At 37.1% G+C, this 24,916-nt stretch overlaps 2 protein-coding genes across 2 annotated transcripts; one reads left to right on the top strand and one right to left on the bottom strand.

Annotated features, from left to right (window-relative positions):
- Positions 1-9,168: 9,168 nt before the first annotated feature.
- Positions 9,169-11,513, top strand: LOC149898826 (uncharacterized). The gene is made up of 4 exons (XM_090114713.1): positions 9,169-9,329; positions 9,779-9,991; positions 10,244-10,402; positions 11,296-11,513. The coding sequence occupies exons 1-4, from the start codon at positions 9,288-9,290 to the stop codon at positions 11,443-11,445; spliced, it is 564 nt and encodes a 187-aa protein (XP_089970839.1). The 5' UTR covers positions 9,169-9,287; the 3' UTR covers positions 11,446-11,513.
- An 11,444-nt stretch (positions 11,514-22,957) lies between these two features.
- Positions 22,958-24,242, bottom strand: LOC149898825 (uncharacterized). Its single transcript, XM_090114564.1, has one exon. It carries the CDS (start codon positions 24,237-24,239, stop codon positions 22,959-22,961), a length of 1,281 nt encoding a protein of 426 aa, XP_089970690.1. The 5' UTR covers positions 24,240-24,242; the 3' UTR covers position 22,958.
- Between the last annotated feature and the right edge of the window lie 674 nt (positions 24,243-24,916).

Genomic DNA, 24,916 nt, shown 5'->3' with positions numbered 1-24,916 from the left:
GCGTTCCTACAGCTACATGATAATATTTCATAGCGTTACATCTGTGCTTATGGCCTTTCACGATACTTCTGAATGAATTCATATACCTACTTGAGTTTGGACATTATAAATAAGCATATAGTTTAGTAAAATATGACCAATTGACCATCACGTAATATAACTCTCTGCTACGCACAACTGTAAGCCAAATGTCACTGTGTGATTTTGATGACATTGATTGACATTGACAATGATTTTCACACAGAGATTTTCACACAGAGATTTTCATATGATTTTATTTTTTTACGGGTCCTTGAAGTGGTGAACATACTGTGTAATTTTATCTTTCTTGGCATTTAATTATTTTTTTTATTCCATTCGAAGATCTAACGATAGTAAATGTTACCATACTGAATTGGCCTATCTTTTAGCTTAGCAAACAAAAAAAAATCAAGCATCTAGCGCAATAATTGACGTCACCATGAGTGAAAATATCATCGTACTCGGCGATAGGTGAAAAATTGAAAAAAACGTCATAACTCCGAAAATACGAAAAATCGTATACATACATGGGTGATTCGGATAGCCCTCTAGGTCCTCTACCTCCCAGCTTCCGTTCATCACTACTTTTTGGGACACCCTATATATATTTTTTTTATATACATATATATATTTTCGGTGTACCGCAGGGTTCGCATCTCGGCCCCTTATTATACAATGTATTTCTTTACGATTTATCTGATTGTTTTCTTGATTCCAAGTTCCTTGTATTTGCAGACGATAAAAAACTTTACAAAAAAATCAACAGTCTAGAAGACTGTATTAAGCTGCAACTTGCAAGGCGATCTCGATTGACTGACACTGTATTACAAAACTAATAAAATATCTATTAATATTAGCAAATGCCAATTAATTACTTTTACCCGGAAAAAAAGGATGTCATTAATTTCAATAACAAACTAAACAGTGTATCACTCGAAAGTACAACACAGGTCTCTAAAGACTTAGGTGTTATTCATGACATTAAACTTACGCATAATGTTGAATTTATTATACAAAAAGCGTTCAAAAATTTAGGTTTCATACTTCGGACTTGTGATGCATTCACAGATATTTTATGTGTAAAAGTGCTGTATTTTTCGTATGTGCGAAGCGTTCTAGAATTTGCGAGTCCGATCTGGCGTCCCTCTTATCGCTGTTATATTGACCGCTTGGAAAATATTAAAAAAAAAAAAAAAATAAATAATTTTAAAATGAAACTTCATTTTATATCGAATACCTCTTGTGCTAATTACCTCGAAGGATCCAAAGGATCAATACACTCGAACAACGGAGAGATAATATTATCGACATGATGCTGCTTTACGACATAATGCGTAATAGACTGGACTGTCCAAATATTCGCTTCAACCAAACACCTGCAAAATTCTACACTCTTCCGTCTACCTGATATTTATAACAAGAAATTCTCAAGTGTTGACATATTTCATCTCTCCCGTAACAGTTTTAAAAAAGCAGTAACAGACATCACCAATTCAATAATTTCTTAGTTTACTTTTACACATTCTCACCATACTACACCATTATACACTACACAAATAAAAATAAAATAAATAAATAAATATCATCAAATAATTTTGATCATTTCATGAAAAAACCGCGCGTTTAGTTGGCCATATCGAGAAACGAGTTCTTATCAATTATCATTGATATGCTCAAACCACATCATGATGTGGCCAATAGACATTCAACCATTTCATGAAATGCGACCATTTCACGAAATGCAATGTTCATGGAAACGCACAAACTCCTGTTTGGTTCAGTAACACCCTTAAGAAATGTCTGAGAGAAAAAGAAAAATATCACACAAAATTTAGAATATTCGGTAATCCACGGGACTATGATACTTTTTCTCTTTTACGCAAGCGAGCAAAACGCCTTATCAGAACGTGTGAACGTAACTATAAGAAATCAATAGAAGAATCTTTACCCCAATCTACAAAACTTTTTTGGTCTTACATTAAAAACAAAAAACGTGCTTCGTCCGTTCCTCCCACGCTTACTCTGGGTAATCGTTCAGCACATACAGATATTGAAATAAGTAATATGTTCGTAGAGTTCTTTTCATCTGTCTGGGAAAAAGACTCATCAGATAATCACATATTAGAAGTTGATAGTGTCGATAGGTCTAATTTTACATTGCACGATATTCATATAGATAAACTAAGCATAAAACAACATCTTAAAAATGTTGATATTAATAAGGGTCCAGGTCCTGACCGCATATCCCCTTTATTTATAAAGGAGTGCATGCAAGGTCTTGTTGAACCTCTTTACATTATTTATAACCTCTCAATAAATCAAGGTAAATTTCCGACTATCTGGAAAACTGCTCACGTAGTACCTGTGCATAAGGATGGTGATGTAACTAGCTGTGAAAATTATAGACCAATTAGCATTCTTTCATGTTTTTCAAAAATATTAGAGGCTTTAGTGTATGATCATTTATTCTTTTTTATTAAACCGGCTATTAGCACGAAACAACACGGCTTTGTGAAACAAAAATCTACAACGACGAATCTTTTAGAATATACAAATTTTATTCATGGGGCGTTAAATAGTCAAGTACAAGTCCATTCTATATATACAGACTTCAGGAAAGCCTTCGATAAGGTTAATCATAGGCGACTACTTGGTAAACTATTCTGCGAGGGAATCCGCGGTAATTTGCTGCGCTGGCTCTCTTCATATATATTAAATAGATCTCAGATAGTAAGAATACTTGGAAGTTAATCTCGTCCTATATCTGTACTATCGGGTGTTCCTCAGGGCTCAAATCTGCGCCCTTTATTATTTGTGATTTTTATAAATGATTTGTGCAATAATTTATCATCAAATTGTTTACTTTATGCTGATGATTTAAAAATATTTAAAAAAATTTTCACTATAAATGACTGCATTGAACTGCAAAATGATTTGAATAAATTAAAAGATTGGTGTGATACAAATGCTATGTTTCTTAATGTAGATAAATGCTATGTTATGGAATTTGGTAGTACGACGGTAAAAATAAAATATAATTAACTAGTCTATAAATGCTAAAAATCTGATATGGAAGTCAAACGTACGTGATTTAGGAATTATCCTTGATAGCAAACTCTCATTTTTGGACCATTATACACATATTTATAAATCATGTAACAGATTACTAGGGTTTATTTTACGTTCATGTAAGGGTTTCCGGAATCCTAAATCTTATATTTGTCTTTTTAACTCTCTCATTCGTAGCAAATTGGAATATGCAAGTATGATTTGGTCCCCCTTTTATTTGATTCATATAAAAAATATAGAAAAAATTCAAATCAAATTTATGAGAATACTTTCATATCGGTTTCATCTAAACAAAACGCTTCATACTTATGAAGAAAGATTATCTTATTTTAAACAAGTAAAACTGTCAGATCGCCGAAAAATATTGGAATTAATATTTCTAAATAAAATTATATGTCAACTGTCCACTGCAGCTCTGTCCCAAATTTCCTTTCATATACCACTTAGAAGTAATCGAAATAATCGAACTTTCACATTACCAGTCCACCGCACCCAATGAGCATATTATAGCACTCTAAACAGAATCTGCACAAATTACAATAAGTTGTGTGAGATAATACCAGATCTTGACATTATCGGGAGTAAACCTATTAGATTTCGGAAATGCCTATTTGAAAACCTTACTTTGCTGTCGCAAGTCCTTCAATAGATTAGAAATTTGTCCCTTGTAGTTTTTATACCATTTTCTTTTTTTAAATTATCTGTTATCTATAAGCTGTTAGTATATTGATAACTCTTTATATTTATTTTATTTTATTTTATAGTCTAGTAGTCAACACATGTTATTGCAATAACAATTAGTCATTAAGGTTTAAAGTGAAATAAGTATTGTACCTATATTATTGTTATAACTATGTGTTTGTGTTGCAAATAAAATAAAAATAAAAATAAAATAAATCGAACTAAAATATACCTAAATACAGTTTTGAGATTAGCCCGGACATACATACAGACAAACATACAAACATTGTTGCTCTATGCTTCGAAGTTCTAAAAGATTCTTAATAAAAATTGTACGTATAAATGATAATAATTATTATACTTTGAATACAACATCATAATATTGTGAGGAGTTCCGAATAAGGTGTGCGACGTGCGTGCGGAGCGGCGGCGGTGTGGTGGCGTCGGTGTCGGTGGTGAGATTGGTGACCAACTGACCAGTGTCCTGCGAGCCTCCCGACGCAACAACGGCGCAGCTGCCACCAGGTAACATTTTATCTATTTCATAGAATTTTCCAAAGAACCTAAGTAGTTACATTATTTTTTTAATGTAATTACATATTATTTTAGGCTGTGCAGTGTGCTCTAGTGCGTAGTTCATTTTTATCCGACTCAGAGTTCGACTTCTGATGAAATTAATTCCGATAGGGAATACGAAACAATTTCGTCAGAATTGAAAAAGTAGAAACAACATCGCGATAACGTGAAACATTCCATATTCATAATTATTATAGTAATTAATTTGTTTATTTATACAGTGTTAATGATCCTAAAGATTAGCAAACATAATAAACGGCGATAGAGGAAGGGTCACAAAGCAATATAATAAGCATGTTTGTTGTGAGCGCGGAGCGGTTGCAGTGTGCACTTTACCCGGCACACAGCTGAGCGGCTCCGGCCGATAGCGCTTCCGGTTCGCGATCTCACTAACCTATAATCGTTATCACCAATATACCTATGCAATTAATTGTAATATCATTATTAATTGCATAGTTATAAGCGTATCAATATTTGCTTCGATCGACAAATTCAACATGACTGCATGCAATCTACACCACATCTACCTACACATTGCACTAATGAAGTTAAGTATTTAAAACGAATCAATAATTTCGAACATAATAATATAGTAATGACTTATCTTTTTCTATTCAGACATTATTTATGCATATTTAATGCTGATAACGAATATGCAGGATAGGTTTAGGACGCCGGGCGGTGGAACGGGGAATGTAATCCATCGTCCGGTGCGGTGAGGCGACTTGAGACGTGTTCCGCTCATGCCGCCAACGGGAGGGAAGAGCAGGCAAACCACCTTTCCTGTTCTTGGCTTGCGCCTGGCCTGGAGATGGGCTGCCGCCGAGGGGGTCGCGGAAGAATTCCAACAAATACCCGCGGCCCCATCATTAAAGCGGCTCGACGGAACACAGTGGGGTTTTAGTCGGTAAGAATCCGACATAACCCACGGCTCCTTCCCCGGGGGCCGTGGGTATCTTTGGAAGATTTCCCCACTATAAAAAAAAAAAAAAAGGATAGGTTTAGGACGCAATAGACCAGTGCCGATAATTTTTGAAACAAAAAAAATCACAGTAGGATGAAACCCATTAGAAAAGGAGGGGAATATAATAAAAATGAAAGGAAAAATAAAATACAGTCAATCCGGCTTCGGGAAGTGAGGGGGGGAGGGGAATTTTTTGAAATAGATAAAAATAAAAAACCAAAAACTTGGTTATTTCAATTTTTCACCTAAATTTTGAGGTAATGTGAATAAATTGTAAATACAAAAGTTGTAGATCTTATTGCCTACAACTTTGCCATTGAACTTTTTTCCATAGGACTTGTAGTTTTGTCGGAAATCGAGAGAAACCATTTTTTACCCTTAAAAGCTCCCCCCCCCTCCCACTTCCCGAAGTCGAATTGACTGTAATTTATTTTTCCTTTCATTTTTATCATATTCCCCTCCTTTTCATATGGGTTTCATACTACTGTGATTTTTTTAAAGTTTTTATCATTTTGGAAGGGATTGGCACTGGTCTACAAGTACTTAGTATAGGTATGATTAATTTCATATATGTATTTACAGCAAATGAAAGGAAGATTACTGAAAGCCAAAACACTCCTCATAATATTTTATTATGGTGAACAGATGAATAAGAACCATCATAGAACCGTAATAAATACAAATGAGATAGAATCAACACGCAATTCTGATCTACAATGAATGTAAAATGTATTTATCCGATAACGATTAATAATAATCAATACTTAACCAAATAAAAAGAGCTTCGTTACGATAACCTAATAAAGAAGATAAACATTACAAGTTTATAACTTATTACTGATTGAGACAAACAATTATTAATATTATATGTAATACCTAAAACATGAAATTTTTACTTTAATATAATTATTACAATTTCCAAATAAATTATAAGAATCCGTCGCGGTCATTATAATATTAGAGTTACTCAATATTTAAGGAGTAGAGTTTTACAGGTTTGAATTATTGTTGTAACTAATAACAGAGTCTATGCAATTTTGATTATTTTATGATAGCTTATGATAATTTTTGATTGTTCGGTGCACAGAAATAATAATTAATTAATGGCGTCGATACTAGCTTTATTAAGTACTATAAATAGAACAGTGTTTGTTTGTTTGAACACGCTAATCTCGATACTCACTTGACTGTTTTCAAAAATTCATTCAACCTTGGATTTATACGTGATCTCCGAGTGCTACAGGCTATTCAGTGTACACAATACACATAGGTTATAGCATAAATAGGTAGGTACCTATGCACCACGGACAAAGCGGGGGCGGACCGCTCACGCTAGGCTGAAGGAAAAACAAAGCATCCGGCTCAAAAAATTGTACATTGTTACGACCTGTGGGCTGTGGTTACGACAATCAGTTGATATACCTAAACGTAAGGAAGTACTGAACTAATCTAAGTGTTTATTATTAAGTTTCGCTAAAACTTGAAACACTGAAAACGCTAACTGAAATTATACAATTACATACCTATATAAATAGGCCTTTTTAGCTACCTACCTATTTCTTAAAAATGAGAGTGCAATAATTGTTTCTCATGAGGGTTTGCAGTTTTCACTTCATGAAGGTGAGTTAACACCTACAGAAAAAAATCCATATTTTGAGGAGTGGGTTAAATTAAGAATGACATAAACAAGTAAATAGTAGAGACCGTGACCCTTGGGGGCCGCACTGCGCCGCACACGCAGCACACGCCTCACACGCCTCACACGCCGCAGTCACAGGCAACGCTAAACAAACAAACTAACAATTTGAATGAATTACAATGAATTTAATTGAAATTATTATATTAAAATTTAAAATTATTATTATATACTTAAAAAATTAGTTTAAAATTATATATTAGTCAGCAAATTAACATATTGAATTTAACTTAATGTAATGTTGTATTTTCCTGTTATTGAAGGTGCAGTAGACCATATTGTATTCAATTGCAAGCTATGTAAAATAATATAGACTGTATCCTTTGTTGGAAAATCATAAATATATAAATAAATAAATCACATTATGTTATGTGGACAGAATATTTTGTTTAATAATAATTAATGTCGATCCCTTCAAAAATGATAATAAACAAAAAAAAATCACAGTAGGATGAAATCCATTGGAAAAGGATATCATAAAATGAAAGGAAAAATAAAGTTTCGAGTTTCCGAGTTCAGGAATTGAGAGGGGAGCTTTTAAGGGTAAAAAATGGTTTATCTCGATTTCAGACAAAACTACAAGTCATATGGAAGAATGGAAGAAAGTTAAATGGCAAAGATGTAGGTAGGTAATAAAAAAATCCACAACTTTTGTATTTTTTCAATTTTTTCACATAGATTTAGGTAACTAAAACTTTTAAATACACAAGTTTTTGGTTATTTAATTTTATCTTTTTCAAAATTTATTTTTTCTACGAAATTTGGTGAAAACTTAATTTATTTTATGTCCCAAATACACTGTAATTTTGTAACAAACTAATTTTGAATCGAAAATTCTCTCGTCTCGCCTTTTGCAAAAAGGAGGGGGTTTTGTTTGTTGAAATCTCTACTTTGTTGGTGAAAAAATATACCATAGTAGGTAAATGTTCTCAGAAAATGCATACAAAAGTGTGTCAGTGAGCTTTTACTAAATCTCTGACTCGTAAAGTGGCTAGATCAGATAAAGACTAGGTATGTGGCATGTGCAATGTTTGTAAAAGCAGCTAATGCTAGTATTTATCTACTACAATAAATGAAAAAATATATTAAGCAAGTGCAATATTATAATTTATATTATAATAGTACCTTGAGAATGAAAAACAAGCCAATATTTTATTATTTACCATAATAATAAATAGTTTGGAAAATCCAAAAGTGCACGCCTCATAATTTTTTTTAAATAATTAGTTATTTATTAATTATTATTTTTGTTTATTTAATAACAATTAAACCACATTGAATCAGACCCTGAAAAATGAAAGGGTTCTATTCCTGAGCATACTCAAGCGTAAGAGAAAAAAAAAAGACTCGATTAGTAAAGTATTTCGGTCGCTATGTTAACAAGAAAAATCCTCCGCACACACAGACACACGGACGTCCAAGACAGAACTTTTTTAAACTGTTTTTTAACTAGTTTAAATAACAAAAATGACATCAAAAATATCATGAATGTTAAAAATAGTGTTTTTTCTTAATATATGTGTGTATGTATTATCTTACAAGTGCAATGTATGATACATAAAGACATTTTAAGTTTGAAAAATCAGATGTTTTGCGCGAAGTGACAGTAGTCTGTAGTACCCACCTCAACGCTTCGCTTATGAGGCGTGCAATAACTCATGAAAGAGTTAAGAGAAGTAGTTAGGTTGGTAAATTTTATGAGCCGAGATATTTAAATAAAGTTAAATATAAAATTATATTCATATTATTTTATTTTTCTAAATATTGTTAATATTACTCACGCCTTTATGGGTACGAAAATATGTGCTATGAAATAAATGACAAGTTCAGTTACTCAGTCCGGGTGCATCGTTACACAGATGTAGCATCTCTCTCGTTGAAATAGAATAATCGGCAATCAAGAAGTATCGTCGAGAAGTAGGAAATTATGCAGCAAGTTACTTACGTTTAATCGTTTAAGTCGCGACTTCCCATCGGCGACACGGCCGAGACACGCTCGAGCAACAATCAGCGACTAGACGAATCGCCGGGCCATTAGCGGCGGCCGGATCCTCGTACAAACAAACAACTCAGCTCATTACCTAATTACTGTGTGTACACTGCACGGTTCATAGGGCGTTGTTGATCAGGAAAATTTCTCCAGGTCCGTTATCAGCCGCCACCCCCCGCCCGCCGCCCGCTGAGCCTCTCCCGGCGCCCGCTACATATAGCCTCGCGCCGCCCGACTCCGCACACTCCTCCCGACTCCCAGCTCATCACCGCATCAGCACCGACACCGCAATGGCTGCCAAGTTCCTAGTTCTCTTTGCCTTAGTGGCTGTGGTGAGTTCCACTCCTTATTAATATTTTTTACTGATCTTAGATTATAAAATTTTATTAAAAAGTTTATTCGCAATGTCAATATGTATAGTTATCCTAATCGTGTTCAATACGCTTCTCTTCGTCACTATGAATTAATTTTTAAATTTGTTCTCATTATATCATAATATACTAGCCATGCCGCGCGGTTTCACCCGCGTATCTCCGCTCCTGTCGCGTGATGATATAATAAATTATTCTAACACCGAAATAATTTTTCAAATCGGACCAGTAGTTCCCGAGATTAGCGCGTTCAAATAAACAAACGAACAAACAAACTCTTCAGCTTTATAATATTAGTATAGATGCGACGATTAAAAGAAATTTAAAATCGATCAAAAAGTTTATTTCCCAATGAAGGGGCTCTTTTATGGTAGAATTGAATTTTGTAAGTGATTCGTTGGATGTTGCAGTGTTCAGCGCGCCTCGTGCGTCGCGAGGCCGAGGGCGCGTCGCCGCTGGACGCGCTGCAGAAGCAGGCCAGCGAGTTCGGCAAGACCTTCAGCGAGCAGCTCAACTCGCTCGCCAACTCCAAGAACACGCAGGAGTTCAACAAGGCGCTCAAGGAGGGCTCCGACTCCGTGCTGCAGCAGCTGTCTGCCTTCTCGCAGTCGCTACAGGGCGCCGTGAGTCACCTTTCGCTCTGCGTTATCTGCCGCTCGCCCGGTTACTCTTATCGACATTCACCCGCGGGTCGAGGCCGGCGAAAACTTTGATAATATGATTAAGAGTTGATTTATCTACAATTTTACATAATCATTTTTAATTATTACCGGCCAGCCGTCGACCGACTGTCGCTATTCGTTTTAATCCCCGATTCTCCCGTTCACGAACACTCATATGACGTGGCCGTGTAAAGCTCTAGGCGTGCGTTTCAGCTGAACGACGCCAACGGCAAGGCGAAGGAGGCGCTGGAGTCGACCCGCAGCAACCTGGAGCGCACCGTGCAGGAGCTGCGCAAGTCGCACCCCGAGGTGGAGCAGCAGGCCAACGAGCTGCGCCAGAAGCTGCAGGCCGCCGTGGAGTCCACCGTGCAGGTATGCGGGCACGATCGATGCAGCCTATGTAGTGCTATGTATGACACTCACGAAAGCTTTAAATTGATACAATAATATAAATAAATCAGTTAAGTATAGGTATTAAACATTCATTATATTTTATGCAACTAGACTTTTTACCGCCTATTCGGAAACAGTTTAAACAAAGAGTCAGCGAAAAACTACGGTTGCTCTTTTTAATAATTACGACTGAGAACTATCGTGTGGTTCTTAAGAGGAGGCTCCCTAAATTTTATGTGAATTTGCATTAATATTCTGAAACAGTCACACATACAATCAAAATGGAACTTTAGTATATGATTTATTGGGTCTTTTTCTTTCCATTTACAAGACAGTTACGTAATTGTAACATTTTCGCTCGATTCATTTTTTATTCAAAAATTATGCCTTTTTTAAGGATTATTACATTTTTTTAAAGAATTACTTGGACTTTATGTCTAAAACAAATGTTAACAGTAAGAAAATATAGTTTACTATCTAATTCCAAGATATTTTTTCTCTAGATCAATTATTACTTTAGTTATAAACGAAATAAGAATTGAGACTTACGAGATTTAGTTTCGAGCTCGAACGCGATCAAAGAGCGCACGCGATATTCAACTTTATTACGGCTATGTTAGCGTCTAGCACCGTAGCGGCCTAACCGGTCTCTCAGTGCCAGAAATTATTTTAGAGTGCCTGGTCTTAAGCAACAACATTTCAGGGTTCCTCGTCTTCCGTGTATTCATTAATATTTAATACTATTATAAGAATAGTGCGTTCTAACTTCTGACTGATATGATCTCTACTATTCACTCTATATAGCATAGAATATTATATACTCTAACGCGACTAATAGTTCTCTAAACGAATACATTTAACAAATCTAACAGGAGACCCAGAAGCTGGCCAAGGAGGTGGCCGCCAACATGGAGGAGACCAACAAGAAGCTGGAACCGCAGATCAAGAAGGCCTATGAGGACTTCACCAAGGAAGTCGAGCAGGTGCAGAAGAAACTGCACGAGGCCGCCAACAAGCAATAGGCGCTCCATCTCTCCCACCACATTTATACTATTAATTATAATAACGAAAATATAGCTTTTAATTTTTACCTTTGTGTTATTTTCATCTCGCTTCTATTCTAAGAAGCGCGTACCATCTTAGACCACATCTTAGCTTTCTATCAGGCGAGATTGTGGTCAAGCGCTTCCCGATCTAGAAAAAAAAAATCTGTGATCTCTCAATACTATAGGTATAGAGTCTATACTATAGACTATAGTATAAATATAAATAAATCATTTATTTGCACCATTAGATATATCTTACAAAAATTTAATGACCCAGGCTCCTAATATAGATGTAAACTGTTTTTCAGGAGCCTGTGTTCACACTAATTTATATTACACTGTTACAATGGCGTATGTACACGAATTTATTCAGCTTTAGACATAATTTATTATAATATTATTTGTTACATTTCAACATTTGTTCATTATACATTATTATTAATAACCTATTTAATAATTATGCATGCATTAAAAAAAGTAGTATTAGTATTAGTATTACATTTTCTGTATTCAATATTATCTAGTAGTGTACAAAGAGCTAACACAGTATAAAATTATAATATGCTTGCTATGTAGTAACTATAGATAAGCTTTTTTAATTTCCACAACTTCTTTATACAAAAACACGGTGGAAATTTTCGATGGGCCCTGGAGGGAAAGTACTTGAAATACTAGAGATAGCAAATGTTTATGAAAAGTAACATTCCTTCATTTTTAAAAATAACTGCATTCTAATATTTTCGAAAATTCACTTGTTTCGAGCGGGAATGGAACTAACTTCACTACCTACATAGTATAAAACAAAGTCGCTTTCCCTGTCCCTATGTCCCTTTGTCCGCTTAAATCTTTGAAACTACGCAACGGATTTTGATGCGGTTTTTTTTAATAGATAGAGTGATTCAAGAGGAAGGTTTATATGTATAATAACATCCATTAAATAGTGGAGAAGTACTGTTATTTTTGAGGTTTCTAATGTGACGTCGTAAAAAATTACATTTTTTCCGCTTTAATAATAATAAAATAATGTACTAAGTATTATAGACATTGAAAAGTTGCAACCATTAACCAGCAACCCATTGTTGGAATGATTTACCTCCTCCTATTCGGGATAAGAAATCAAAATTCTCATTTAATAAACATTTAACAGCGTACCTTTTAATCAAACAGAAACATGTTTAAACTTTTCATTGCTCGTTTGTAATCCTACGCACTTGTCTGGTTTTGGCTATATTGTATTTATTGATATATTTGTTCTCTTAACAAAATATACATTGTTTATTTATAAGTACTACTATTTAATATATATATAAGTATATATATATAAGCATATTTATTATATTTATATTATTTATTTATTTATTACCTATATTGAATATTAACATTAAGTAAATCTTGTTATAATTAGATATATAAATAAGGTGTCGCTGAAAATCAGCTCTGCAGTGAAAGTTTATGCTTTCACTGTAAAATGCTGAGCGGCATTCCTTTTAGCTAGTAGGTTTTAGTAATTAGTTTGTAAGTACATAGATTGTTAATTTTTAATGTACCTGGCCTGCTTGCTAATAAAGATTTTATTATTATTTTTTTTTTTTTATTAAAAGGTCTACAGAAAAGTCCGCGATGGTATATATGTCTATCTCTTATGGATAACCCACAATAAATTTTTTTTTGTCATTTACTTTTTACGACAAATAATGGCTAATAGACTAGAGTAGATAATTTTTGAAACAAAAAAAAATCGCAGTCGGATGAAACCCATTAGAAAAGGAGGGGAATATGATAAAAATGTAAGGAAAAATAAATTACGGTCAATCCGAGTTCGGGAAGCGGGAGGGGGGAGCTTTTAAGAGAAAAAAATGGTTTCTCTCGATTTCCGACAAAACTATAAGTCCTATAGAAAAAAGTTCAATGGCAAAAGTGTAGGTAATTAAAAGTTCTACAACTTTTGTATTCACAATTTTTTCACATAACCTAAAAATTTAGGTGAAAAATTCAAAAAACCAAGTTTTTGGTCTTTTATTTCTATCTACTTCAAAATTTATTTTTTTTTGTACGAAATTTGGTGGAAACTTACTTCATTATGTCCCAAATACACTGTAACTTATTTGATTGAAAATATTTATTTTTTCGCCTTATTTTGAATTAATACCAAAAAAACAACCTAATTTTCAATCGAAAAGTCACCCGTCAAAATATCAGCTTTTTTCAAAAACTTGGGGTGCCTTTTATTCATTGAAATCTCTACTTTCATATGGTGTAAAAAAAATAAACACCACCATAGTAAATGTTCTCAGGAAATGCATACAAACAGTCTGAAAATTAGCTTTTACTAAATCAGGCACACTTCTCGAACTACCTGAAATGTTTTTATCGACATCATTTTGCTTTTGAATATGCTGTAAAATATTAAACTTAGAACAGATAATTATTTTTCTTTTGAAATATTACCGAAAAGCCGATACAAGAGAAGATATAGAGTTCAAGAAGTGTGCCTGATTTAGTAAAAGCTCATTATCACACTGTTTGTATGCGTTTCCTGAGAACATTTACTATAGTGGTGTTTATTTTTTTTACACCATATGAAAGTAGAGATTTCAATAAATAAAAGGCACCCCAAGTTTTTGAAAAAAACTAATATTTTGACGGGTGACTTTTCGATTGAAAATTAGGTTGTTTTTTTGGTATTAATTCAAAATAAGGCGAAAAAATAAATATTTTCAATCAAATAAATTACAGTGTATTTGGGACATAATGAAGTAAGTTTCCACCAAATTTCGTACAAAAAAAAATAAATTTTGAAGTAGATAGAAATAAAAGACCAAAAACTTGGTTTTTTGAATTTTTCACCTAAATTTTTAGGTTATGTGAAAAAATTGTGAATCCAAAGTTGTAGAACTTTTAATTACCTACAACTTTGCCATTGAACTTTTTTTTATAGGACTTGTAGTTTTGTCGGAAATCGAGAGAAACCATTTTTTTCTCTTAAAAGCTCCCCCCTCCCGCTTCCCGAACTCGGATTGACCGTAATTTATTTTTCCTTACATTTTTATCATATTCCCCTCCTTTTCTAATGGGTTTCATCCGACTGCGATTTTTTTTATCTTTTCATTATTTTCAAAGGCTTCTACCCCAGTCTATAATAAAATTTTCGATGCGATTTTAACCAATACAGCATTAATCCTTAACCAATTAAATACCTTGAATACATTTTTCATTTAACACGATACACAAAAAAAAATCTACTGCTTGGCGGGCGGAGTCTAATAGCTCGCTATTGCGAACGCGGGTGTGCGCGAAGTCATTCTTGCAAACTCGCCGCGCTGCCGCTAGCCGACTCGGGACAAACATGTATGGAGTCGTCATACAGTTATAATATTCTTATACATATATTTAATTGTTGATTTATTGGTTTTATTTTCTTGCTTATAAACAAATAATCTTCTTTTTAACAACTACTTAGACATTATTAATAATTATTATTATTTCGTAATGTTTACTTTATTACAAAATAATACAGGTTATAAATAATCTTTAAAATAACAAAAAATATTGTTACTCTGAAAAATGTACCGTGAAACCTGCTTACTTTGCCACTTTTTCATGTGTTAAAAAGTTTGATTCGCTTTAAAAAAATATAATTGTATGAAAACGTAATGAGTAACCTGCACCTAGACGTAGTAAATTTCATGAAAATTTACATTATTACTAAATATCTATTTCATTTTTGTAAATTATAATATTTTAAGCATAAAAACAATTATGGCAAAGTTAGCTGTCTCTTCTGGTAAATTTGCCATATGAAAGAAAAAATGAAATTTTTGGAGTTTATGAGGTTAAAAAGTAATATATTTGCACTCATCCTATATCCCGTAAAATAAAGTAACAACTTTATATTATTTAGCACTGGTAATTTAACTCTCTAAGAAGGTGGCAAATTCACCAACCTTTCCAAAATATTTCCTATATAAGAAGAAGTTAGGGTTAGGGTTGTCAAATAAAAATGTTTTCGTAGTAGGAACAATTTAGTAAAAGTAAAAAAAAACATAATCAATTACTTCTAGTTAGTTTCTTAACTTTGAATTGTTTTACATAATAAAACAAAAAAAAATAGTATTCATTAAACTAACTAACTTTTTTTTAATATCACACATTACACGACATTCCTAAAAGATTTAAACAATGACAAATTCTTATTTATATGATCTTGATTGAATATAAAAATTGTTGTTATTTTAAACTTGATAAAATATTCATCAGAAATTTTGTGGCAGCCCTAACCTCCAACAAAACATGGCAAAGTCACCATCACAGACGTTGTGATTGGGGTTGTTGAATTTACCAATACCAATTGCGAAGTAAAGGTAGCTTGTAGCACAGTAAATCAGCTTTTATTTAGCTAAAGAACATTATGTTAACATAATATCAAAACAATACTTACGTAGGCAATGCTTTTCCCGTTTGTTTTTGTAAAAGTTCCGGAGCACTAAGTTTCATACCGCCAAAATTCGAAAAAAGTAACCGCCGAAAATTACATCTCAAAAACAAGCTGGGCTGCCACATCTCATTCGGTTTTGCCATTTAACTCATAAATTTTACTATAAAGGCATGCATACATGACAAAAAACTGATATTAAGATGTGACTACACTTTTTCCCTCAGAAGTTGGCTATGGCAAAGTCTGCAACCGTTGGCAAAGCTAGCAGGTTTTACCGGTACTCAATAACGCGGACTACTGAATGGATTTAGATAGAATTTGATGCTGACGTAGATATTACGTCATGCCCAGAAATGAAAGGTAATATTTCTGAAAGAAGTTATAAACCCTAATTCTTCTCAGTCAAAGTCAAGAGTGGAAGATATCACTAATACAGTAAAACTGATGCGAAACTTTGGATATTAATTTCTATATTTTTTTGTTAGTTGTTACTTAATCACGTCAAGACTACATTACCAATTTTGATAAAATATAGCTAATTGCCTGGATTTACACATAGGATACTTTTTATCCGAACTGAACACTTCATTCAAATTATGGGATAAGACAGGATTCACGATATAATCTCACGCGGGCAAAGCCGCGGTCGGAATGATATTTTTTTAAATAAAAAAATTGTTTTAAAAAAACACAAAATATATTGACGCATGTATTTATTTTTTGCACTCTATTATAATTGTAATTATTCATTACAAATAATCAAAATAAAATAGCCAGAACAAAGTTAGGCGCTGGTAGGGTAGGTAGGCAGGTACAGCAATGTGAGACGAACACTGGCTTATTTATACCAATAATAATGTATTATAAACATTAAATCAAGTTTACTTTCTAACAACAAAAATACATAATATTAGCTAATGTGAAAGCGAATCAACCAATCATCCCACAAAAATGAAATGTGCACACAAATATTCATCCAAATCGGTTCATGTCATTAGGAGGAGTGACTGCAGCGCCATCTTCCGGGCCCAATTGTGTTTCCAGATCACCCAGGAACTCAATTTAATATACTTACACAAAATTTTTCGAAATGAAAACTCACATTACTATGTAAATATGAATATAAACCTGTTTTATTACTAAGCAATTTCCCGCACAGGTGTAGTAAGTATAAATGAAATAAATATCAACATCAAATTCTTTATACAACATACTTATCTACCACCTTCTAAGAAATGTAATTCTTGAAATTATTTCGTATTTTTTTTAAATATAATACTACTCCAATGAGCTCCTGTTCCATATTATGTCCGCCATACTTCCACTAAGTTCACCATGATTTTTTATTTCTTTGCACTTTGTTGCTTTTTGCTAAAAATGGAATCATGCGATAAAACCAGTAGAGCTTTGATAACATACATTTTTGACTGAATAAAGGTACTTACGAAGGAGTGGATTCACATTGTGAACAATCAGTGGGTTTATTTTCCTTCTGGATTCCGGATTTCTGAACAGATTATTTATGCTATAAATGAAAAAATCTTACACATTCGTTATGTACTTAAAACAGGGGTACATATCAAACATCGTCTATAATACAATTATCATCAAATTTAAAATAAAACCAACTTACTTCATTAATTTGTTCCAATTGTAAGCATTCTTTTTCCTCCAACCTTTATGTTTCTTCTTCTTATTTTTTTGTCCCCATTTGTCTCATTTTGTCTTATCGTGTTGTCACCCTTTTTTACGATTGCGCGAGCGACACAAGTTCCCCGTGTGACGGCCGTAGCGGGAATGACTCGTGCAGCGATCGGGGTAGGAAGGTACAGGGCGGCTCTCGCTATATTGGCTGGTCGCGCGCTAATTTCAAGTATTTCTTGTTTATTTCAAAACCATCGCATATTTCAAAATTCTAACACGGTAGACGTATAGGTTGTATATTTTATAGTTAATATCCAAAAAGTCGTAACTTTACGTTTGTTATTTTGAAGATGCCAGAGATTAAAAAAAAATAACAATGATAACTTTGTATTTTTTTTCTATCGAGAAAATATCATGGAATCATGTTTCTAAAACGGTAGACGTATTGTGTTACTATTGAACTTTCTTGTCAAGAATTTTCATCACGACAACTTTAATAATATAAAAATTACGAAGGTTTGAAAAGGGCCGTAAATGTTAGAAAAATTAATTCATCACCTTAATATAGATCTATATAGCCCTTTACACCGTATGATTTAAGTGAATATTTTCGAAGATATTATTACAGATTTAAAAATTGCGGGACGTAGCGTTTGCGGCGGTACCGGCCGGCCGCCCGGCTATATATATATATTTTCCGGGGATTTTCCGAGCATTTTCCGGGCATTTTCCAGGCATTTTCCGGATATTTTCCAGACATTTCCCTGGCATTTTCCGGTTATTTTCCAGGATTTTCCAGACATTTTCCGGGAATTTCCCAGACATTTTCCGGGGATTTTCCGAGCATTTCCCGGGGATTTTCCGGATGTTTCCCAGACATTTTCTGGACATTTCCCTGGCATTTTCCGGGAATTTTCCACGCATTTCCCAGGCATTTTCCGGACATTTCTCAGGCATTTTCCGGGGATTTTCCGAGCATTTTCCGGGGATTTTACAGACATTTACAGGCTATGTCAGGGAAATGTCCGGAAAATGCCTGGAAAATTCCCGGAAAATATCCGGAAAATGCCTGGATAATCCCCGGAAAATGCCTGAGAAATGTCCGGAAAATGCCTGGGAAACATCCGGAAAATCCTCGGGAAATGCTCGGAAAATCCCCGGAAAATGCCTGGGAAATACGTGGAAAATCCCCGAAAATGCCAGGGAAATGTCCGGAAAATGTCTGGGAAACATCCGGAAAATCCCCGGGAAATGCTCGGAAAATCAACGGAAAATGCCTGGGAAATTCCCGAAAACTGTCTGGAAATTAGGTTAGGTTAGGTTAGGTTAGGTTAGGTTTTTTTTTTTTTTTTTTTTATTAAAAGCACCCGCCATCACAGGGTGTTGTGTGCTTTCCTCTGGAATATTGTCCAGAGATGTTTGTTTTGCTTTTAATCAAATAATTACCACACTATTATTTATTAATACATTAGGCCTAAATGAATACAATTTAAAATAGAAAATACAATTTAACAATTTACAATAACATTTCCAAATTAATAATAAAATACTGAAATTAAATATTACATTTAAAAACTTACATTAATTAAAAACATTGCAATGAGAATAATAAAAAATAAAATAAAATAAATTAATACAATTAAAAGTACATTTAAAACTTACATTAATTAAGACATTACAATAAAATACAATTGAAACAGTACGGCACAACAATAAAACTTAACCCTAACATCACAGCTTATCACAGTTTCGTTTGTTAACCACCCCAACAATGTATTTACAATACTCCAAGAATTCAGTTCTCGTCTCATCCCCCAGGGCCGCGGGCAGATTCTCACCCGTCATCGCGATGCCCAATTTTTGCTCAATAACATATCTATCTCTTGCAAAAATCGGACACTCGAGCAACAGGTGAGAAACCGTCTCGTCGACTCCGGGCTGACACAGGCACGATGGATTCTCCTTCAGCTTGAATCTGTTCAAGTAGAAGGCGAATCCACCGTGTCCAGTCAGTGCTTGTGTGGTGTGGTGTGTGATGTCTATTTTCCGTACTATTTTGTATGCAGCAGCAGCGCTTGGGAAAAAGAGCTTCGTGCCTCCAGCCGTCTCCCCCACATCATATCTCCTGTCCCATTCCCCGATCGTATCCCGTCTCAGGATACGCTTGACGAATGAAACAGGACACAGATCGTAGTCGGGTTTCTTCTTCGACCCCAGAGCGGCCTCCTTGGCTAACTGGTCCACTCTTTCGTTCCCCCTTAGCCCTGCGTGCGCCTTGATCCAAAACAGAGCGACCTCCCGCCTCTGCGAAGCAGCTTTTCGGAGGGCCGCCCTTGTTTGCACAGCAAGGGGGTGGGGGGAACCGAGTGTGACTGCCTGGAGGGCCGATCTGGAGTCGCTGAAGATGCCGACCTTCGACACTCCACTCTTGCAGGCTCTAATTACTGCTCTTTGGAGCGCTAGGAGTTCGGCCTGATAGACGGTGCAATACGGCGGCAAAGCAAGCTTGACGGCCTTCGTCTCGGCCTCCCCCTCCCATACGGAAAGGGCGGCTCCGACTCGACCCTCAATCTTGCTGCCGTCCGTGTAGATCCTATGTACGTGGCTATTAGCCACGTCGGAATACGAGTCCTCGTCCACCAGCCCGAACCCCAGCCCTTCCTGCTCTGCCGGATGTGGGTCCTCAATCGCCGGAGCCATTCTTTCCACCTCCCTGTCCCCCAACGCTGGGTGCGACACCCCCTTCTTGATCCCATATAATCTCGAGACTTCGAGAATTCTGAGATCAAGGGGGAGTATCCCAGCCAACAGCATAGCTGAGTTCAGGGAGACGGTCCGATATGCTCGGCAGATCTTTTGGGCGAAGCCCCGTTGTACGGTGTTCAGCCTTTTTTGGACCCCCATCTTTTCCACGGTGGGTGCCCACGCTGCCGATGCATACATAATAGTCGGTTCGATAACAGCTACATAAATAGTCCTTATAATATCTGGGCTAAGTCCCCAACCAACTCTGGCTGCCCTAGCCAAGAGTTTATATCGGGCGATTGCCTTTTGGCATACCGTCCCGACGTGGGCGTTGAAAGTGAGGCCGCTGTCAATCGTTAGGCCTAATATCTTTATTTGAGAAAAGTATTTAATTTCCACATTCCCCATAGCGAGCCGTGGCACGTCAAATTTTAACCTCCTCGTTGAAAGGAGAGCACAAGTTTTATTAGGTGCAAATTTTAGCTTGTTTTCCTTTCCCCATTCATTTATTACATTTAGGACACGGTTCGCTTTCATTTCAATTTCAAGGGCCGTGTCACCCTCAAAGACCAACACAATGTCGTCGGCGAACGCCTGACAGAATACTTTCATCTCCTCTAGCATCCATAGCAGAGGGTCCAGCAAGAGGTTCCACAGGATTGGTCCACCTATGGATCCCTGCACGCACCCCTTGCTGGTCCCCCTACTCACTTCCACGCCCGCATATCTAACTTTCACTCCCCTTTCACTCAGGTAGCTGCTGATCACCCGCCTCACGTTCCCCGGGCACCCAACTTCAGCCAACCGCACCTTTATGGCTGGCCACCAGGCGCTGTCGAAGGCTCCCTCTATGTCCAGCGATACCACAACAGAAATCTTCTTCTCCTCCCTCATATTTCTGATGTGGTTCACTAGTCTACAGAGGGCGTCCTCGGTGCTCCTCTGTGGCATAAAGCCATACTGGTGGGGGCTTATTTTGGGCAACAGGTAGAACCTGAGTCGGCCGACCAGCATCTTTTCGAAGATTTTGCCGAGAACAGGTAAGAGGCCGATCGGTCGATAGGCTTTCGGTACCCGATATGATTCCTTGCCCGGCTTTCGCAGTATAACCACGGTCGCCCACTTCCACTGTGCGGGGAAGTAGGCGGCAGAGAGGCATCTGTTGAGCAAGGCAAGGAACCATCCCGGGTTACAATCCACAGCGTGCTGACAGATGTCGGCCGTGAGTCCATCCGCCCCGGGGGCCTTCTTGGGGTTGAAGGACCTTACGGCTCTCTTCAACTCCTCCATGATGAAAGGAGGGTCATCCGGGCCCGCCGGTGGTTCGGTGTCCAAGGACTCCGCACACCCGCGCACCCGACGATGTCCCTCACTTTCACCACTTTCCTGGTCCTCGGGGTAGAAGGTCTCCGCCAACAGTTCTGCCGAGCTTCGGGCATCGAGGGTCTCACCGCCCCTCGAAAGGGGCAGATCCTCCTCTCTCCCTGTGGCTCTATTAAGCACCCTGTAGATGCCCTCCCAGACCCCCTCCCTATCCTGTTTCCGGCAAAACTCCTTCCAACTCTTCTCTTGCGCTTCTTTCACTGCCTTTTCATACATCTCTCTTTCTTCCAGGTACAATCCAACCACGCGGTCTCTGCGATCAGGTGCTGCGTTTCGGATCCTGCGTCTCCTCGTGGCCACCTGCTTCTTCATCTGCGCGAGCTCATCATTCCACCACGACAAGGTGAATTTCTGTGTGTGTTTTTTGGTCGGCATTGTGTCTCTGCATGTCTGTGTGATTGCTTCAGTGTATCTGTCTATTGCGTCATCTATTTGTTGTGTGCTGTGTATTGTGTCTATGTCTTGTATAGTTAATTGTCTGTCCGACATCAGCTGGGTCAGTTTCTCATGAAACTGAGTCCAGTTTGCCTTGTGTGTGTTAAATATGCGTGTAGTTCGTATTATGTTCGTGCCTGTGGATTTATGTTGTCTGATGCCGAAGGATATGCCGTTGTGGTCCGAGCTCGTGAGACTCTCCTCAACCCTCCAGTTGTCCACTCGGTTCAGCAGATCGTCGGAGCACGCTGTCACATCCACGTAGCTAGAGTACCTTTTCCCACCTCTGATGGTATCGAACGTAGGGATGTCCCCGGTGTTGAGTATGTGCATTCCCATTTCTTCCAGTACAGCAGACACATCTCTTCCTCGCGAGTCTTCCACTTCGCCACCCCACCACGGGCTTTTTGCGTTCGCATCGCCTCCCAGGACCATCCTATGGATACCCAGCTCTCTCCCTATCCGCCTAAGATGGTCCAGGTAGAGCCCCACTGGTTTATCGGGCTCGAAGTAGAAGGACACTACAATCATCTCCCAGGCTTTGGTTCTGAGAGTGGCCACAACGATGTTGTTACTGCTAAGGCGTGTATGTAGTTCGACATCCAGTGTGTCGTCGAGTACTACAATACACGCCTTTACTGCTCCACCCCCTTCCCCTTCGCTCTGGAAGATCCTCACTCCATTGTATGTCCTCATACTTTTCGCCCCACCAACGTAGGGCTCTTGCAGCAATGCTACGCATGCCTTACGCTTGGTGGCTTCGAGCAGTAGCTCCCGTGTGGCGATTTGGCTACGCTGGAGATTGGCCTGCAGCATTCGGTACTGGAAGGACTCACCTTGGGCAACCTTAGCAATACGCTACCGCCGATCTGGCCAGAGCATCCCACCTCTTTCTTTCCGTACACTCTCTGTCAAAGGCGCTGTGCTCTGCGCTGCCTTTCTTAGCCTTTATGCAGTTGATGCATTGAGGCACTTCTCCCCGCAGCCACTTGTCGCACTCGGTCTTCATGTGAGGACCAGCGCAGTGGCTGCATCGTTCCTTCTCCTCCCTACACATTCGTCTCGTATGCCCGTACCCAAGACAGCGCGAGCACTGCACTAACGGACTTTGATCCATCACTTTCACTCTACTTAGTCCTATATGGGCGTATCCTTCACTCGTGCATCTCTTCCATACCTGTGGACTCACCCTGGCCACTACGTGGTTCTGGAGGTGGTTCCTTGCTTTCATCACGTACGCTACTTCTACCTTTCTCTCTTCCCCCTTCAGGCCCTCAAGGATGCTTGCATTTTGATTACTGAATGCTGTGACGAAATCGTCAACTTCGCATTTCATTACATCCCTGAAGACTAGTAGAGGGCTCTTATTTTTTACATCTTCCACTACTAATCCCTCATTCTTTCTCAGCCTTTCCTTCACCTTGATTCTTTCTTCCTCATTCGCACAGCCGACGACCACCTTCCTGTTCTTCACCTTTCTTACCCTCTCTACTTTCACCCATCCGTCCTTTGCATCCACAGTCTTTCTGATCATTTCTAACACCTCATCACCCGTCTCTTGTTCGTCTTTGGATGACACCATGACCGAATGCAGGGCTCTTGCTTCGGGGAGTTTCTCTATGACTCCCCTCGAGACAACGCCCGCATAACTCGCCGTTTTGGCGACAGTCATGTTGCCCTCCAAAAGCGAGCTCAATTTGTCCATTTTATTTTCATTCTCCCGCATGCTTACTCTCATCTCTTCCATTCTTGTCATCATCTCTTTCATACTTTCTTTCATTTCTTCACTTAGGTCCAGATTTCTCACCAATGCGTCGTCAACTACGCTGGGACCAGCATCGGATGGCGGGGGGGGATGTATAGGGTCCCCACTACGCCCTCCACTACCAGCCCTGGCATTGGTGAGTTCAAACTCCACCTCTTTTATTATTTCATACATCCTTTCTAGCGCCGTAATAACCCCATCCTTTATGTCTGTCTTTAAATTTCGAGACTCGCGCAGGTGGGCTTTCCCTTTCAGCAGAAGGGCTTTCCCTTCTGCAGTCCGACTTTTAGGTGTTGCAGGCTTCTTCACTGGTTCGGAGATAGTGAACGTGTCACTGGCACGCCTCTGGGGAGTGTGGATCATGATGACTTAGGGGAAAAAAAAAAAAAAAAAAAAACCCCTGTCAATAATAATTATTCTTAACACTATTAGGTCTCCCAATAGGGGAGATACCTGTCACTAATTACAATTAAAAAACAAAAAAAATTTAATATCACAGATATAAATATAAGATATAAAATATTAATATAAAATATAAAATATTAATAGGTCACTGATAGTTAAAAATGGTCAACTTAACACTATTAGGTCTCCCAATAGGGGAGATACCTGTCAATAATTACAATTAAAATAAATATCACAGATATAAATATAAGATATAAAATAATAATATAAAAATATAATATAAAATAAAAATATAAAATATTTATAGGTCACTGATAGTTAAAAATTGTCAACTTAGCACTATTTAAAATATTAATAAAATATTAATATTAATACGTCCGTAATAATTACAATTGGTCAACAATAAAAAAGTCAAGTCAATAAAAAAGTCAATACTTATACTTAATCAGTCTCCCAATAGGGGAGGCACCTGTCAGTGATTACAATAAAATAAAATAAAAATGGAAATGAGCAGCAAATACTAATAATATGATATTAGTAATACCTAATAAGTATTTATTTATTTATTTATTTATTTATTTATCATTATAGTCTATAGTTTAGTTTAAAAGTCAATCTATAAGTTATACGATAAT

The sequence above is a fragment of the Colias eurytheme genome, chromosome 21 (genome assembly GCF_061535395.1).
Source record: "Colias eurytheme isolate Ceu_HAF_F1 chromosome 21, ilColEury1 Martin Lab GWU primary, whole genome shotgun sequence".
NCBI classification, from domain to species: Eukaryota; Metazoa; Arthropoda; class Insecta; order Lepidoptera; family Pieridae; genus Colias; species Colias eurytheme.
Note: the sequence above shows the minus strand (reverse complement) of the source record. Positions and strands in the feature narration are given on the sequence as shown.

Bases quoted from the DNA above. Each gene is read 5' to 3' on its own strand.
- LOC149898826 (XM_090114713.1), top strand. From the start codon at position 9,288: ATGGCTGCCAAGTTCCTAGTTCTCTTTGCCTTAGTGGCTGTG. The intron at 9,330-9,778 runs GTGAGTTCCACT...TGGATGTTGCAG, and splicing joins TCTTTGCCTTAGTGGCTGTG to TGTTCAGCGCGCCTCGTGCG. The intron at 9,992-10,243 runs GTGAGTCACCTT...CGTGCGTTTCAG, and splicing joins CGCAGTCGCTACAGGGCGCC to CTGAACGACGCCAACGGCAA.
- LOC149898825 (XM_090114564.1), bottom strand. From the start codon at position 24,239: ATGATCCACACTCCCCAGAGGCGTGCCAGTGACACGTTCACTATCTCC.